Below are 18,376 nucleotides of genomic sequence, written 5' to 3' on the forward strand. Positions count from 1 at the left end.
CATGGCGGACCAGTTCAGACCGTGAAGCAGGAGGCTACGGCTGGGGAGACCAGATGGTCTCTGCAGGACCCCACCACGGTGTGTGAGTCCTAACAGACTCTGTGGCCCCCTCGGAGTGTGGGATGTGTGGGAGCCAAGGTTATTCAGGAAGCCTTTACAGCAGTGGTTTTCAAACTTTATGGTTTTCTTTTGTTTTTTTTTTGAGACAAGAGTCTTGCTTTGTCACCCAGGCTGGAGTGCAGTGGTGCCATCTCGGCTCACTGCACGCTCCGCCTCCCAGGTTCACGCCATTCTCCTGCCTCAGCGCTGGGACTACAGGCGCCTGCCACCACACCTGGCTAATTTTTTTTTAATATTTTTAGTAGAGACGGGGTTTCACCTTGTTAGCCAGGATGATCTCAATCTCCTGACCTCGTGATCCACCCGACTCAGCCTCCCAAAGTATTGGGATTACAGGCGTGAGCCACCACGCCTGGCTCAAACTTTATGGTTTTCAAACTTTCTTTTTGTATTTTCTATTTTTATTTTTGAGATGAAGTCCCACTCTGTTACCCAGGCTGGAGTGCAGTGGCGCGATCTCAGCTCACTGCCACCTCCACCTCCTGGGTTCAAGTAATTCTCCTGCCTCAGCTTCCTGCATAGCTGGGATGACAGGCGTGCACCACCATGCCCGGCTAATTTTTATGTTTTTAGTAGAGAGGGGGTTTCGTCATGTTGGCCAGGCTGGACGTGAACTCCTGACCTGAGTTGATCCACCCACCTCGGCCTCCCAAAGTATGGGATTAGAGGCATGAGCCACTGCGTCCAGCTTGTTCTCAGACTTTAAATGTATGCATATCCCCCTGGGGAGTTTCTAACAATTCTGATGCCCGGGTTGCCCACCCCCAAGACCAGTCACAGAAGAATCTATGAGAGTGGAACCCCGACTCTGGTATTTGAGGCCAGGGACTAAGGACTCAGACCCGGCCACAGCAGACGTTGTTGGGTTGGATGAGGCTGCTGCTCTACATTTGTGATCAGCATGCCTGTAGGCCGGGTCCAAGCGCGGCGTGTTTTACATTTCCCCATTCCCTTCAGTGGCTGTGACGTGAATAGTCCCAGACAGCCAGGCACTAACGGAGAAGGAGAGGAAGAGGCTAGAGATGGGCAGACCCCTTTGCATTTGGCAGCCTCTTGGGGGCTGGAAGAGACGGTACAATGTCTTCTGGAGTTTGGTGCCAACGTGAATGCACAGGTATGTCGTTTCTGTTTTCCAGGGAGACAGATGTAGCTCCGGCATGAGGGAAACCTCCTCCTATGGCAAAGGACCTTGCACAGTGCCCAGTTCCAGGCGCTGCTTCTTCATGAACACACGGCCTCCCTTGCAGTGTTCATGATTTCAGGCTGACTGTGCTTCTCTGGGCCTTTGTCCTTACTACAGCAGGAGGAAGATTTGTTTCAGCTCTTTCTGTTTGCCTCCTATTGGCCCTTAGTTACAGATTTCCACTGAGAGTTTAGTCCCAAATTGCATACTGTATTTAGGAGAACATCCTGGTAGCTCACTGGAGCACCCCTGAGTTACGCCCTTTGATGCTTTTCAACATTCGAGCCTGTGCAGATTGATATCTAAGGCCCTGCAGCCAGATAAGGAGTGGTGGCTTAGAGCGGAGACTCACTGCAGATCTGAAACACGGGTGTGTGCCAGGTCCACGGTCACCACTGGGTCGCTGGAACGTGGTGTAACAGGAAGTGACTTTTAGTCATTTCTCTTTGGCGTCTTTAACAGCTGAGTCAAACAGGGTGGGAGTGTTGATCGAGTCTCATAACTGAAATTTGATTTAAAAGTTATACCCCTTCATATTTTTCCTGAGTTTTATCTTGCAATTGAACATTAAATTCTGTGCCTTGTTCCATAGGATGCAGAAGGAAGAACCCCCATCCACGTGGCCATCAGCAGCCAACACGGCGTCATCATTCAGCTGTTGGTTTCTCACCCCGATATCCATTTGAACGTGCGAGACAGACAAGGGCTGACCCCGTTTGCCTGTGCCATGACTTTCAAGAACAACAAGTCAGCCGAGGCCATCCTCAAACGAGAGTCCGGGGCTGCTGAGCAGGTGAGTGAGGACACCCAGCATTCTCCACATGGTCCTGGGCTCCGCGGAAGCTGGAGACTAGACAGATGTCACCAACTAAACATGGCTCTTCCTGGAAAGAACTTCGGTTGGAAATTGTCCTCCCTGCCCTAGAATGTGGCTGCTGAGATGTCCCATCAGTGCAGGAGGAGATCTGGCTCCTCTGCCGGTATGTCAGCGCCTGACAATGCCAGGCGGAGACGGAAGCGGAGGCAGTGGGCTCCATTGTAGGAAGTCTGTGGCGTGTACAGCCGAGCTCATTCTTTGCTTTTGCTAGGATGGTCAACTGTCCTAGTAAGGAGTGTCTTTTAAAGAGCTTGCATTGTGGTGTTGGGGCAACTTCCTGAGTGCTTTGGAGGAGTTCAGTTACTCAGCAGGCTCAGCTGTCCTTGTTCTTTGTGGTGCTTTACCAGCTGCTAAATGTGGATGGTGAACTGTGGATCTGCAACAACCAACTGGGCGGGAAATGACAGTAACAGCTGGTCTGAGTGGGAGTGGGGAGGGGTCTGTCAGGCCGGTCCTGCGGGAACCTGACTCTCCAGCCAGCACCTAGAATACTGGCAGCGTTTGGAAATAGCCACTCATGAAGGGGAGATGCAGACTTGGGACCCGGATGAAGTGGAATCCTCGCGTGGGTGGAGATGATTGCTTGGTGTCTTAGGCTTCTGTACACCACCTGTCTTCAGCATTTTCGCAAGTGTGACTGGATTGTGTAGGTGGTGACCTCACGTTTCTCAGGTGGTGTGAAGTGGCCCCTCCCGTTTCTTCTCTCCAGTGTGAAACTGGACTGTCGATCCAAGCGCTTTGCAGATCCGCTGCTTACAGGACTGGCATGTGCTGTGGCTGTGTGGCCTGTGAAGCGGTGTGCCGTGTGTGCAGCACTGGGGTCTCGCTCACTGCCGCCGCCACACACATGCTGACAGCTCTGGGAACTCCAGTCTACGGTGTGGTTGATTTCGTTGAGCTCTGCTGGGTTTCTATCAGTGGAGTGAAGCCTGTGACTTGCTGTTGGCTCCCTCCCGCATGGTGTGTAGTCTTGTAGCTCAGTAAAAGAGGAAACTGTCTCCACGTTTCTTTTTTTTTTTTTTTTTTTTTTTTTTTTTTGAGACGGAGTCTCGCTCTGCGGCCCAGGCTGGAGTGCAATGGCCGGATCTCAGCTCACTGCAAGCTCCGCCCCCCGGGTTCCCGCCATTCTCCTGCCTCAGCCTCCCCAGTAGCTGGGACTACAGGCGCCCGCCACCTCGCCCGGCTAGTTTTTTTTTGTATTTTTTAGTAGAGACGGGGTTTCACCGTGTTAGCCAGGATGGTCTCGATCTCCCGACCTCGTGATCCACCCGTCTCGGCCTCCCAAAGTGCTGGGATTACAGGCTTGAGCCACCGCGCCCGGCCCTGTCTCCACGTTTCTGAAGCCTTTGTTTGACTGCTCGGGTCAGGCTGGCAGTGCCGCTGGGGCATTAGGATGCTGGGCACTTGTTTTAGCCAAAGCAAAGAGACTTCCAACGCTTGTCTCCATCTTTGCCTCTCCGTGAGTATCCTGATATCTTGGCGCTTTCATTTCCCTATCCTTCAGATTGTCTTTTTCTTGGTTTTCCCCATCCAGTTCCTACTACAGGAGGCTGCCCGGGCAGCGTGGGTTATTGCAGCAGCTCCCTTCCCCTGACCGTGTGGGTGTGGCTGTGCACACCTGCTTCGGTGCACACATGTGTAGAGCGGGTCTGTGGGTGGGGTTGGGGGATGGCGTTTCGTGTTCATTCTTGGGAGGGGGTTTCCTAAGACTGAGGGAAGGTCTCCATCGTGACCTCTCCAGTGGTCAGTTCAGCTTGCAGATGAAGCTCAGGAGGTACTCTTAAAAGGGAACTAATATTTTGCTTTGCACTTGTTGCTGTAGGTGGATAACAAGGGCCGGAATTTCCTTCATGTGGCAGTTCAGAATTCTGATATTGAAAGTGTGCTGTTCTTGATAAGTGTCCACGCTAATGTAAATTCAAGAGTCCAGGATGCCTCCAAGTTGACCCCCCTGCACCTCGCTGTCCAAGCAGGCTCAGAAATGATTGTCCGCAATTTGGTAAGTGACACAGAAATACTGTGTGTAATAATACGTTGTCAAAGCATAGTGTAGAGCTTGTGCAGAATCTCTTCACAGGTGCTTTGCCCGGTGTGGTGAAAGGCCAGTGTGAATTTGGGGAGCAAGGCCGGTGCACTCAGAGAGATGGTGTCAAGGGCTGCATGTCCTGAGCGCCCTGTTGGGCTGCCAGATGCTAGATGGGGCCCTGCCGGAAGGCAGGGTTTCGACGGCAGAGGCAGGGCGGCAGCACAGAGGAAGCGGAGACCCGCTTCTGTTCTCTGTCAGGCATTCAGCTGGGACTTTGAAGTGAGCTCTCTTAATTTTCAAAACCACAGTGGGGTATGAGAAATGTTTTACATTTTACGAAGGAGAAAATTTAGGCCGAGAAAGAGTTTTACCCCCTAAGGCTATGTAAGCTAGTAGTGTTGGAGTTTAGCCTTGGCACTGGACTCCAAAGCCTGCTTTTTCCAGTATAACATGACACCACCCGGGCAGGGAAGGGTCTCAGCCAAGATGTGGAGATCCGGAAGTGCATGTGGTGTGTTTTATGTAGGAAAATTTGGTAGAAGTTGTAGGAGAGTTGAAAGAGCTGTGGGTAGAGAGGCAGGCAGAAAACAGAACGTGGGTGTCACATTTCAGACGAAAACTGTGAGCAGCCAGTATGTTTTCAGCAGCAGAGAAACCACTGTAAGTGTCCGAGCTGAGAGAACAAGGCCAGAGCTGAGCCAGGGCCTCCCCATCTGGTCTGCTCCTCAGAGCCGGCTGTCGCTGGTCCCTCCCGTCAGTCCCCGACGCGTGCCGTGGAACTGGCCGCCAGGGCACCTGAGCAGCCTTGCTGCCTTGGTGTAACTGTTTCTGAAGAGTACTTTTTAGAGAAGCCTTGTGACTTGATTGTGTTTGAGCTGAGGCAGCGTTTGAAGGAGGCGCCTTGAGAGTGAGACACACAGGTGTGGGGCGGGCTCACCGGGGACTAGACCGTGGGGAGGCTGTGGAAGTGAGTGTGAACTGAGGAATGAGGAGAGGTGGATCTGACGATGCCGGGAACAGACTGGATGTGGGAGAAGCAGCCAGGGAGGCGGAGCTGGGTCCCAAAGTCGTAGGGAATCAGCCTCGTGTTCATCAGTCTTTATGCCTCTGTAGGGCGGAAGGACATCTACTGTCCCTGACCAAGGTTCCTGCCTTCCTAGGGCCCGGCATGACAGATGATAGGAGCGCCCAGAAACACTAGAAACAGCGGGTTTTCCAGTGTCCACGTGCTCCTTTCTCTTTGAATTGATGCTGCATCCTGTTTGAACCTGTTCATACTGAAACCCCTTCCCTACCTCTCTCCTCCCAGTTAACCAGCTGTGGGGCCAGTGATGATCCCTAACATAGCACCAGGGCCCATGAATATGCATCTGTGAGACGCCCTGTATTGACAGTCCCATATCCACTCATATGTCTTACCGATCAGTGGTGAGACTGGGCGCCCAGAGTTCTGAGGAGGCTGGGATTTAGAAGTCAGGGTCCTAACCGAGCAGCTAACCAGCGCCTAGATTTTCCCAGAGGCAGTGCCCATGCACGCGGAGGAACCAGGGGTGGCCTTTCACCTCAGGAGCGGCAAATTGGGTTCTGACTACAGACTACAGGTATTTTCTGTTTACAGCAACTGTTTTTTAAACTTTTTCGGAAAGAGGATGATGAACTTCAAATACTAAATGAATAGGGCATCATGTAAAGGTCCCACCTGCTGTTTCGATTCTGTAATTCTTTGTGTCCCTTTTTTTCTTTTTTTTGTTTTTTGAGACATGGTCTTGCTCTGTTGCCCAGGCTGGAGTGCGGTGACCTGATCATAGCTCACTGCAGCCTTGACTTGCCAGGCTCAATCAATCCTCCCATCTCATCCTCCCGAGTAGCTGCAATTACAGGTGCACACCATTATTGTGCCCAGCTAATTTTTAAATTTTTTGTAGAGACGAGGTTTTACCATGTTACCTAGGTTGGTCTTGAACTTCTGGGCTCAAGCAGTCTGCCCGCCTCAGTCTCCCAAAATGCTGAGACTACAGGCCTGAGCCATTGCACCCGGCCTGTGTTCTTTCTTTGAAAAAACAGGCTGGACGCAGTGGCTTATGCCTGTAATCTCAGGACTTTGGGAGGCCAAGTTGAGAGGATCACTTGAGGCCAGGAGTTTGACACCAGTCTGGGCAACATAGCAAGACCTCCTCTCTACAGAATTTTTTTTTTTTTTTTTTTTTTTTTTTTTTTTTTTTTTTTTACCAGGTATAGGGTCACATGCCTGTGGTCCTAGCTACTCTAGAGGCTTGAGGTGGGACGATCATCTAAGCTCAGGCGTTCAAGGCTGCAGTGAGCTATGATGGTACCACTGCACGCCAGCCTGGGTGACAGAGCAAGTTGCTGTCTCAAGAAATAATAAACAGAAAACAGTAGTGAAATAGTGCATACTCACTGTGGAAAAACTCCAAGCATGGAAGGAGATGAAACAGAGCGTGTCTCCCTTTGACCCCAGCTCTTCCGAGTGTGGCGTTTATGCTCTGAAACACCTTGCAAGTGCCCGTGTGCGTGCACGCTTGTGTGTACACAGAGCTCTGCCTTCCCCAGATGGAATCGTACTGTCTTCTAAATTGCGAGGCTTTTTAAACATACTTGTTATCAACATCTTTCCATGTTAATCGATAAATATTTATCATCTTACTTTATTATTTGTATCTATTACAATTTTTACAACCAAACCCCTTTGCCATCAGGCTTTCCTATTACAAGCAGTAGACACCCTTATATAGCACAGTGAACATCACTGCAGTCTTACACAGTTTTGTATACGAAAGCCTTAGAAGTGGAGTTTCTGTGTTCCAAGGAATGGCTGGTTAACATTTTGATAGGTAATTGCCAAGTTGCCCTTGGCACAGGTTTTGCGGTTTCTGCTTCAGCAGGGGTATGTTTGAAGCCCTTATGCTCCCAGCTCTGTCAGCAGGGCAGGCCATCAGCCTCTGTGGGTGTCAGAAGACAAGCAGACTTGGCCCCCACAAGGGGGATCTTGATTGTGGCAGAGAGACTGACTGTTCATGTAATGAACTTCAACAGCTTCTTGCAGGAGCCAAAGTGAATGAATTAACCAAGCATCGCCAGACTGCCCTTCATCTTGCTGCCCAGCAGGACCTGCCCACCATCTGCTCAGTCCTTCTGGAGAATGGCGTGGACTTTGCTGCCGTGGATGAGAATGGAAACAATGGTAACTCCCAGTCATTCCTTAGTGGCTTGAACTATCCCTCCATTCTAGGGGTGGGTGCAGTGCACCCTTGGGTCTGCTCCCCGGGAAGCTTGGCTTCTACAGGAGAAAGCTGTGACAGGAAGTGCTCTGGGTAGGGCGTCCAGCCTGCGACTGCCCAGGCCTTGGGCAGCCTCCCCGTCTGAGCCCTGGAAGCCTGCACTGCCTCCTTGGGAAACTATTAAATCTCACCTTTGGGTAACTGCTGAAGCAGAAAGCACAGCACAGAGCAGGCGTGAGGTTGCATTTGTGACACATCCTTGAGGGTGGTGAAGACCAGAAAGGGTGGCTGTGTGTGGCCGGTCGCTGCTGTGGCCAGGTCCTGTTTACGGAGAGGTCTGTGCGGTGAGGGGAGTGGTGAGTTTTCTGCGTGTGCTTCTGGGCCTGCACAGTAAGAGGATTTACTTCCCAGCTCTCCATCTTGCTGTCATGCACGGCCGGCTCAACAACATCCGGGTTCTCCTGACAGAGTGCACAGTGGACGCCGAAGCCTTTAATCTCAGGTGAGTGTGCTGGGCCCGCACAGGCCCCACGGCGCCTGGCCTGCTGCTCAGAGCTGCTGGTTGCTGGTGCCTCCCGTCAGCCCCGGGGAGGGGCTGCAAAACTGGCCACTAGGGCCCCTCACCAGCTTCGGGTACTTTATTTTGGTACTTTTGGTACTGGTATTTTGTTTTAATAAAAAATGCTTCTTAAAAAAACTTTTGGCCGGGCGCAGTGACTCACACCTGTAATCCCAGCACTTTGGGAGGCCAAGGCGGGCAGATCACGAGGTCAGGAAATCGAGACCATCCTGGCTAACACGGTGAAACCCCATCTCTACCGAAAGTACAAAAACTAGCCGGGCGTGGTGGCGGCGCCTGTAGTCCCAGCTACTCGGGAGGCTGAGGCAGGAGAATGGCGTGAACCTGGGAGGCGGAGGTTGCAGTGAGCTGAAATCCGGCCACTGCACTCCAGCCTGGGCGACAAAACGAGACTCTGTCTCAAAAAAAAAAAAAAACTTTTGTTACGCATGCACTTAGGTTACAGTAAAATACAAAATAAGAAAAAGAAAAACTTTGTAGAACCTCCTTTTCCTTACCTGTTTTTCAGGCGTCACAAAACCAGGGCGTCACACATAGGCCTGCTTCCTCATCTGATGGTGGGAAGAATAACCCTCATCTTATTGTATGCTTTTCAGAGTTAAATTTAAGGAACCCAGTAAACCCAGCATGTCTTTTAGATGTATCCATCGTCACAGAGTTCAGAAAATTCTGTTTATTTTGTGTGTGATGGCCATGGCAGATACGTTCCTAACTTCTCCAACTTGTTGTATCAGAGGCCAGTCACCACTGCACATTTTGGGACAATACGGCAAGGAGAATGCGGCGGCCATCTTTGATCTCTTCTTAGAATGCATGCCGGAGTACCCTCTGGACAAGCCAGACGCAGATGGCAGCACGGGTACGTAGCAAGGCCGCGCCCCGCTTCCGGGAAAAGCAAGAGCCCAGGCACACGTCGTTATCTGAGAGCATTCAGCTCGCAGAACAGTTCTGTTGGGCCCTCTGAGTGTGAGTTACAGAGCCCTGTTGTGGAGTCTGGGGTGTCTGGTTTTAGACACCGTCACGTCTCACGGAGTCTGGGGTGTCTGGTTTTAGTCACTGTCACATCTCGGAGTTTGGGGATCTGATTTTAGACACCGTCACATCTCACGGAGTCTGGGGTGTCTGATTTTAATCACTGTCACGTCTCACGGAGTCTGGGGTGTCTGGTTTTAGACACTGTCACAGCTCACAGAGTCTGGGGTGTCTGGTTTTAGTCACTGTCACATCTCAGAGTCTGGGGATCTGATTTTAGACACCGTCACATCTCAAGTGCATCGAGCGCTCTGAAACCATCCATACCCTTCTCTAAACAGGCCTGCCCACCTGTTTTTGTTTCCCTCATTTGCCTTTTGTCCAGTCAAATAGGGCCCTACCCAAGCTCCCAAATTCCAGCAGAGAAAGAAAGTATGAGCATCTCACAGGATCTTCAAAAGGAAGAGATGCGCTCGAGTGTGTGTTGGCATCCTTTGAGAAAGTGGCAGACTGCCCAGAAACACAGGGCGCCTTCTTATGCCGAGGCTCCAGGCCTCTCCCGGCTGCTCTGGGTCCCCGTGGTCACTGGTCAGCCGTGTGTCCTAGCTTTTCTGATGATTCCTGCGTTCGTTTTCTTGCCGAGGACTTGTGGCAGCCCCATGAGGGAAGCAGTGCACATAGGTGTATCCCCGTTTTTCGGGTAAGGAAAAGTAACCCCATGAAACAAAACCAGATCTCTCATCCCAGCCCAGAGCCCTCCGCGCAGCTGTGTGGCTGCTGCATTCCCATTCACTCACCCAGTTCTAGAGAGAGCGCCTCTGTGGTCTTGGCAGAAATGGAGTCACCATGGGGTTGTCTGAACCTTAACATGGGACCGCATCCTTTCTCACCGTTTTCTCTTGGTCTTGAGAGGAGTTGGTGGCCTTGCTATGTGAGCATTGTTGTTTAAGCTTCAGAGGAGTCAGCCCCTGGGGGTGGAGTGAGCAGCACATACTCAGCACACCTTGCCCGGGAGCAGGTAAACAGGAACAGGCAGCAGGGAGGGGCTCCGTGTCTAGGCCCCCGGTTTACAGAGACCTGGGTGCAGATGCCTAGCCCTGTCCTAGCCCTGTCGCATTCTAGCAGGGTGACTGGGTGCATCCTCCCTCATAGGCCTGCTTCCTCATTTGATAGTGGGAAAAATAACCCCCATGTTATTGTACGATTTTCAGAGTTGAACTTAAGGAACCCAGTAAACCTAGCGTCTGGGAAAGGGCAGCAAAGGGGAGCCGCAGTGAGCTGTAATTGTTTGTAGGGAAGGCCAGCAGGTTGGCCTGGCCAGAGTGTGGGTTCCCACGGGCTCCACGGGGTGGAAGAACTTTCTGGAACATGGTCCTAATACTGATTTTTCTTCTCCATGTGTACACAACTCATAGGTTTAGATTTAGTTACATTGGGTGAAAAGAGCTTTGATCTTTGTGGAGAAACCAGTGTTTCATGCCAGAGGAAGGCACCTGAGACCACAGTAATGACTCCCTCCGTGGTGAACCCCTCACCACCCGTGCGACCTTAGCTCTCTTCGCAGCCAAAGCTCCACGCGGGAAAGACCGCGTCTCGGAAACCGCAGCTGCTCTAGAATTCTTTGGCTCGTGGCCACATCCTTTATTGGAAGATGCTACAGGTTGTCCACAGAGGTCTCTCCAGAGCCTCGGGGCCCCCGTGTGTCTGTGGGGACTTCGTGAACAGACGTCCTGCCAGCAGTCTGTTCTGCCCTTGGCTGTCTTCGCCCTCCACGTGTGGGTGCCAGGCTGGGCCGGGTGGGAAGGAGCCCTGTGTGTGCTTTTGTTTTCCAGTGCTGCTCTTGGCATACATGAAAGGGAATGCCAACTTGTGCCGCGCCATCGTCCGGTCGGGGGCTCGCCTCGGGGTAAATAACAACCAGGGAGTCAACATTTTCAACTACCAGGTCGCCACCAAGCAGCTTCTGTTTAGACTTCTAGGTGAGTGGCCTGCTTTCTGCTCTTACAGTGCGAGCAGCATCTCAGTGTTACCATCGCGATGTATTGTACTGGCGATCTTTCAATCTCATGGTGCCTTACGATCGGAACTGCTCGTCTCCAGGCAGTAGCTGCGACTGGCTCTCTGAATAAGTGAAGGACTTTTGAGCAGTGTTGGGAAGGTCGCTGTGAACAGTCTTTTCACAGCACTCTGCCTTGTTCATTTCCCACGTCCCACAACCTTCTGGAAATGCCCCAGCAGGCCCCCCTCCCTGTGTCTCCTGGCCACTTATCTGCACACCTGTCCTCTTGAGACTGATCCAGATCCTCTAGAACCTTCAGAATGGCCCACGACTCCAGCCCCTGTCAGCTCTCCCTCCCCTGCGTCCCTTTTGTGGAAAGGAGTGCTTCCCTCTTGATTTCATATTTGTGAATCTTTTCTGTTCCCTGCCGAGGTGACAGAATCAGAACGCCTCGAGTGCCTGTGCTATGTCATCACCCACAGTGGGGAGAGACAGACGGGAAAACAAGCTCAGACCCCTGGTAGCCATGTGATGGCGATGCACAGGACCCGCCCGGGGGCACAGCTGGTCTGTGGCAGAGCCAGGTTGAAGGGCAGCGTTTGTGACACCTGGTCCACTGCAACTTCCCTCTGCCATGCACTTAGCCTTTTAAAAGCTCAGCACTGGTGCCCATCACAGGGCCGGCGACACGCCCACATCCCAGTACTCAGAAGGGACTGACGGATTCACATGCTGCTCCCTTCCTGTGAGCTCAGTGGACCTCTCTGTATAGAGCGGTCAGTGCCTGGCATAGAGTGAGAGTTCAGCCAGTAAATCCAAGTGATGGTCATTCCTGTCTGCACTGGTAACTCCTAACCTGGATGTGAATACTTGGTTCTTTCTCGTAGGTTGCTCTGCCCGTGGCCCCACCGCAGACTCAGGCACTCTCTCCAGAAGCCTGGAAATCACCTGTGTCTTCTGCCTGCTCCCTCTCACATCCCACACTTGTGTTCAGTCACTGAGTCTTACAGATTCTGCCTCCTCAATTTCTCTTGTCTTAGTCCCATCCTCTGTTCCCCTGGCCAGTTTTTCTAGCTGTGTGGTCTCTGTTCCCTCCCTACCGTGCCTTCCGTCCCAGTCATCCCTGACTACGTGTTTCCCCCACAGACATCACCGCTGGTCCACCTCGTTGACCACTGTTTCCTTCTCCCCAAGTCTCCCGGGCAAGGGCTGATCCTCCAGTCTCCTCTGGGAAGCTGGCCCTGAGCCACTTAGAACCTGTTGCTCCTTCGTCACCTATGTCATGTGGCAGTGGGTGGCCGCACTTCCTGGTCTGTTTCCTTGCTCCCTCTAAGCCCTGGGGCTTGCCTGGCGCAGTTGCTGTTTGACGGGACTAGTCCTCTCCCTTTTGTGTTACAGATATGCTGTCCAAGGAGCCTCCATGGTGCGACGGCTCCTATTGCTATGAGTGCACTGCCAAGTTTGGAGTCACAACTCGCAAACATCACTGGTAAGACCCCAGCGTCACCGTCACAGCATTGAGGGGACTTCGCTGACGCCATTGCTTCCCCCCTTCTCCAGGATAGGCCGTGAACTTGCCCGGGTCCTGCACATTCACGGGCAAAACTTGACCAAATGGGCCGGGCGTGGTGGCTCACGCCTGTAATCCCAGCACTTTGGGAGGCCGAGGTGGGCGGATCACAAGGTCAGGAGATCGAGACCATGGTGAAACCCCGTCTCTACTAAAAATAGAAAAAATTAGCCGGGCGCAGGGGCGGGCGCCTGTAGTCCCAGCTACTCGGGAGGCTGAGGCAGGAGAATGGCGGGAACCCGGGAGGCGGAGCTTGCAGTGAGCCGACATGCGCCACTGCACTCCAGCCTGGGCGACAGAGCGAGACTCCGTCTCAAAAAAAAAAAAAAAAAAAAAAAACTTGACCAAATGGAGGGATGAGATGAGCACACCCAAGGATCTTACGGAGGAAGAGAGATGTAGGGAAGGCAGGGAGCCTGCAGACTGGTGGCGTTCCTGCTGGAAGCTGACGGTGCACAGTTCCCAGGCAGCCTGCCTGTCCTCCCTGACTTGCTGCCTGCAGCAAAGCTGAGATGAGCTACTGCCCTCATGGTGTGCCTCAGTATGGGGCGCTTTGCCGAGAACTAAGGAGCTGTTCCCATTAAGATGAGATAGATAGGCCAGGTGTGGTGGCTCGTGCCTGTAATCCCGGCACTTTGGGAGGCAGAGGCGGGCGGATCACTCGAGGGCAGGAGTTTGAGACCAGCCTGGCCAACATGGCAAAACCCCATCTCTACTAAAAATACAAAAATTAGCTGGGGGTTGTGGCGGGCACCTGTAATCCCAGCTGCTTGGGAGGCTGAGGCAAGAGGTTGCAGTGAGCCGAGATCATGCCACTGCACTGCAGCATGGGCGACAGAGCGAGACATCATCTCAAAAAAGAAAAAAAGAGAAAAAAAAGATAGTGCTGAGCTGCTCTCTTTTTGTTTTTGAGACAGTCTTGCTCTGTTACCCAGGTTGGAGTACAGTGACATGAGCTCGGCTCACTGCAATCTCCACTTCCCGAGTTCAAGCAATTCTCATTCCTCAGCCCCGAGTAGCTGGGATTCAGGCATGCGCCACCACGCCCGGCTAATTTTTGTATTTTTAGTAGAGACGGGGTTTCACCATGTTGGCCAGGCTGATCTTGAAACTCCTGCCCTCAAGTGATGCGCCCGCCTCGGCCTCCCAAAGTGCTGGGATGACAGGCGTGAGCCACCACGCCCGGCCCGAGCTGCTCTTGATCTTCAAAAAAAAAAAAAAAAGCCGCTTTCAGTATTGCTTTAACATAATGATTGACTAGAGTTTTGTTTTCATAGACTAAAAATTCTACATGAATTATGGTAACCTGGCTGGCAGTCAGCAGAGTTGCCAGAGTAGCATCACGGGCGCCTTGTCTGCCAGGCCCTGCTGCGGTTGTCCTCACTTGCCAGGAAGCAGAGTCTGTCGTCAGTGCTCCTCTCATACTTCCTTTCTTTGCTTCCACAGTCGTCACTGCGGACGTCTTCTTTGCCATAAATGCTCGACCAAGGAGATTCCTATTATAAAGTTCGATCTGAACAGGCCTGTACGAGTTTGCAACATTTGTTTTGATGTACTGACTCTGGGTGGGGTCTCTTAGTGAGCCCCCCGGAGGGCCCAGGCCACATCCTTGGTCACCTCCCCAGCAGCTGCTCTGCTCACCAGCCTGACCCCACCCAGAGCAGGAGCTGGCGCGTGTCTTCCTGCGGCAATAGACTGGAACGATTAAGGACCATGGTGTGATAGATCCCATTTCAAATGATTCCATATGATTGTCTGTGTGTGTGTCAGACTGTGATCGATTTCACTCGATGTCTCACTAATCGGACCAGGCCATTTGGCCTAAGTGGTAAATGTGAGTAGGAATTAGACCCCTCCCCATTCTGCTAGCAACATACAAGGACACTTGGAAACCAGTTTTCCCTTCCAGTAGCTTGGTGTCCGTCCCAGAGCATTCATGAAGTCTTCCCGCTGGGCTGACTGATGGGGCAGAGCCTCACGGTGTAGGAAGCTGGCTAATGAGCTGGCTTTACTCTAGGGTAAGTGGCTGTGGACTTTTCTGTACAGTGTTTTCATAAAGATAATAGGATCCTCTTGCCCTGAAGTCTTTTTTTCTTTTTAAGCTAAGCTGTATTTTTAGTGAGCTACCCCTTTTAAAAAGGTGAAATCTTTATTCTTAACAGGGTTCAAAGATGAGAGCTGAAAACTCGTGGCCTTAACAACTGAAAGCTTTACAGTGTTCACGCTACTGAGGTGTCAGGAGTGCAGCGGGGCCGCCTGGCGCCTCGTAGCAGCCGTCTCTTTCTCTCGTCTTGCTGCGTCCTGTCTGTGGAGTCCTCAGTCACTCTGCCGCTGGAGAGTGCTGGAGGAAATGCACTTTTATTGTGCTGCACTTTTTATAGAGCTGCATTATTGGTGATCCCAATTTAAAAATCCATATTCAGAAATACCCTCACGCATTCTTGCATCAGTGATTCTAATGCTCAGCGGTGACTGGGCCTCCGCTCACACGGTCTCCCAGGAGAAACTCTACAGAGCATCTTTTAAAGCAAGAGATTCACACAGGCCAAGTGATGAGAGGTGGAGTCACTAAGGCTTCAGCCCCAAGGGCATTTCCAGCCTCAGGCCGGCAGGTCCTATGTCCTTGACCAAACGCTTCTTGCCGAAATCCTCCCTAGTGATGCTGCGAGTGCTGTTGGTCCCAGTTCTGTGTAGCTTGCCCTGCCCCACGAAGGGCCACCAGCCGAGGGCCCTGGCCACCTGTGCACCACCTTATTTTGGAAGTCTCTGGCTTGTGTGCTGGATGAGGCCGCCAGAACTTGTTGGGCCGGCGTCGCTGCTAGTACATATATGAACCATGAGGTGTTAAACTTTTCTTTTGAAGGTTTGGCCAGTTTCTAAAAAATGCACATTTAAAGAGAAGCATCTACCACTGCTTTAAAACAAAACAACTCTGAGATGAACAATATGTGTTATACTCAGAGATTAGCAATCTCAATCATACATACTGATTCTTTCAGACACTTAATAACCACTACATTTTTTTTTGCATTAATGAAGTTTGAATATATGTGTAAAGGGACTAAATATTTTTGCAACAGCCTGTTTTTTGTTCATTCTTTTCTGGATAGTGTGTCCTCTGTGTTGCGGTAGATTTATACATTCTGTTGCCTAAATATGTGTGTAAAATGAACTGATAAACTGGAGTACTACTTTAAAAAAAAAGCTTCTGTGATTTATAAGATACATATGCTTTCTATGTTAATATAAGCTTGTGCACAATGTTTAAAAGAAAACAATTAATTAGAAGCATTCCCGTCTCCCAGTCTGACATGTTTCATACAGAATTTTTAATAGAAAAGCTCTGCTAGTCTTGGCAGACATTTGGCCATGTGAGGCATGTGGTCAGTTTCCATTTTCTGTTACCTGAAAAGGGCCATAAGGAAGCAGGCAGGGCTTAGGTAGCTTGGTTACCTGAGTTAGAAAGTAAGAGAATCATGGTTCGGGTATGAATTGAAGTGGTTGGCACATGGATACCTGTTCTTGAAAAAGAACGTGGGAGATGAGTCAAGGGTGAAGCCGATTGTTCTACCCATGCCCTGCCACACCAATCTCAGTAACAGTCTCGCCTGTCATTGCACTTAGAATCTGAAGATCATGTTTAAAATATGTTGATTCGAGCTTCTGTTTCTTAGCCTGAGTCCCAGGACAGCAGTGGTACTGACCAGCTATGGACTGGGAGAACATTGAGCCCTGCTCTCCATTGGCTGCAGGGTGCATTCATGTGGATACAGGAAAAGCCTCTTTCCACAGACTTAGGAGGTCCCCCGACCACGCAGGCTGCACTCAGCTGGGCTGCACTCAGCAGGCTCCTTGAGTGGGAACCGTCCCAGTGGACTCCAACATGCACTGCCCTGGCTGGGACTAGGCATGCTTCCAGCCCTTCCCGTGCTCTCCCTGCTGTCAACACTTGAGTACAAAACTGCCTAGCTGTGGGTAAGTTTTCATCAGTCGCTTAAGTACTAGTAGCAAAAACTGAAATTCATTCAGAAAGTTGCCACTTCTGAATGAGTAGAGCAGGAAAAATAAACTTTACTGAAACATAATTTGCTGCAACAGTCAACGTTGTTATGCTGAATTTGCTCTGAGCTGCCCTTTGCTCATCGCCAGATTTATTATTCAGTGTATTCTTAACAGTCTTTTGTTGTCGTTGTTTTTAAAACAAAGGTACAGACCACGTGCTATATATAAATCGAATGGCTTAAACTAATTTGCTGTGATCCTCTAACACCGAAATTTCCCGTAAACTTAAGTGCCTACACTTAGGACTTTTGACTTTCAGTCATCTTTTTCGTGGTGTCTCACTAACATGTTAGAACATGTTCTATTTGGAGTTTTGGGCCTGTGCACTGTCAACCCCAATTACCGATTTAGTTGAGGCTGGATTCGACTGCTCAGTTCACCTGCCACGTTCTCTCCAAGGAGTGGGGTCTACGTGACCTTCAGTCCTCTACCTCAGAGCCCCGGGTCATTTCTGACAACCCCGTTCTGTGTCCTCACTCTTGTCCCTGAACGGGTCCCTGTGTGGATCTGTGTGTGTGTGTGGTTTCTCCGCTCCCCCCCTCGTGTCCCACACCTGCCGTAATGAACCGTTTCTGCACTGATCTTGTCCATGGGTATGGAGTGGAGGGAAGGTCTTGGGAAAGGGGAGAGCCTTGACTTCCATCTAGGTTTCTTTTATCTGGAGAAAAAGAACATTTTTTAACTATGTAATGCTTAGCCCTGAAAGGCAAGCTAACTTCCCAGGTGACAGTAGCAGCAACAAGTAAGGGTAATGCTTCCATGACAGACACTTGCTTCCCTTGGGACAAGTCCCAGAAGAACTATCTGAAGCACCAAAGCTCCCCAGCCCAGCCTGGTGGCAGAGGACGGAGGCGGCACCAACTTGCCAAAGGGAATTGGGAGCTACCTTCTCACTCTGGAAGTAATTTAGTGAAGAGCTGACTGACAAGATAAAAACCCTGAAATTCCCAGAAGTTACAGATGCCTTAAAGACTTTCTTTGGAAGATCATTGCCTGTACAATTACTTTTTTGTGTGGCATAAATAATATATTAACCTGTTACAACTGACAATATTGGTTTCCTGCAGCTAGGGAGTCTTGAGTTGAGACTGCTGGCCTTGATGACTTGCCCTTTTTGGCAGACGTGCGGAGGTGGCTGTTACAACATCGCTGCGTGAGCCCAGAGGAGGGGCAGTAGCTGGGCAGAAACTGAGGCACACATGTGGGTTGGTCCCCTGGCTTCCAACCCATTCGGGGCGGTGCTCAGTGTGGGGTGATGGGATCATAGAGGACCATGGCACTTATCAGAATTGTTTCTTTGGAGTCTGTGTAATGGAATGTATTTTTCAAATACTGATATTTGCATTTTCTGTAACAATTCCTTATAATAAAATGAAGTAAAATTGTGCATTTAAAGTGGAAACTTTAATAAGACATTTGTAGTTACTTCCAATGCAGAAATACCAATAAGCATTAAAAACAAATTTTAGAAAACTCCTGACATGTGAATAAATTTCTTGACCAGCTGTCCTCCAGGAAAGTTTGAATTCCAACAACATTTTTCAGGAACATGCTGTTGACAGCAGTAAAAGTAGCTATTTTATGTATTTATTTTTAATTTTTAAAAATTTCAGTAGGTTTTTGGGGTTCAGGTGGTATTTGGTTACATGAAGTTCTTTAGTGGTGATTTCTGGGATTTGGGGGCACCCATCAGCCAAGCAGTGTACAGTGGACTCTTATCCCTCACCCCCAACCCCTTCTACTGAGTC

The 18,376-nt window shown here is 50.6% G+C and overlaps 1 protein-coding gene across 3 annotated transcripts in view; it reads left to right on the plus strand.

Annotated features, from left to right (window-relative positions):
• ANKFY1 (ankyrin repeat and FYVE domain containing 1) overlaps positions 1-18,101 on the plus strand; it is a 102,098-nt gene extending 83,997 nt beyond the window's left edge. For 2 of the 3 annotated variants that reach the window (XM_050765241.1, XM_050765242.1), the window contains exons 17-25: positions 1,078-1,234; positions 1,896-2,096; positions 4,003-4,179; positions 7,261-7,408; positions 7,857-7,947; positions 8,760-8,884; positions 10,830-10,976; positions 12,395-12,485; positions 14,013-18,101. In XM_050765241.1, coding sequence (XP_050621198.1) covers positions 1,078-1,234; positions 1,896-2,096; positions 4,003-4,179; positions 7,261-7,408; positions 7,857-7,947; positions 8,760-8,884; positions 10,830-10,976; positions 12,395-12,485; positions 14,013-14,145 — 1,270 coding nt within the window. In that variant the 3' untranslated portion in view covers positions 14,146-18,101. The other variant, XM_050765243.1, reaches the window with a different exon arrangement.
• The last annotated feature ends 275 nt before the right edge of the window (positions 18,102-18,376 follow it).

Source organism: Macaca thibetana, chromosome 16 (assembly GCF_024542745.1).
Source record: "Macaca thibetana thibetana isolate TM-01 chromosome 16, ASM2454274v1, whole genome shotgun sequence".
Lineage (NCBI taxonomy): Eukaryota > Metazoa > Chordata > Mammalia > Primates > Cercopithecidae > Macaca > Macaca thibetana.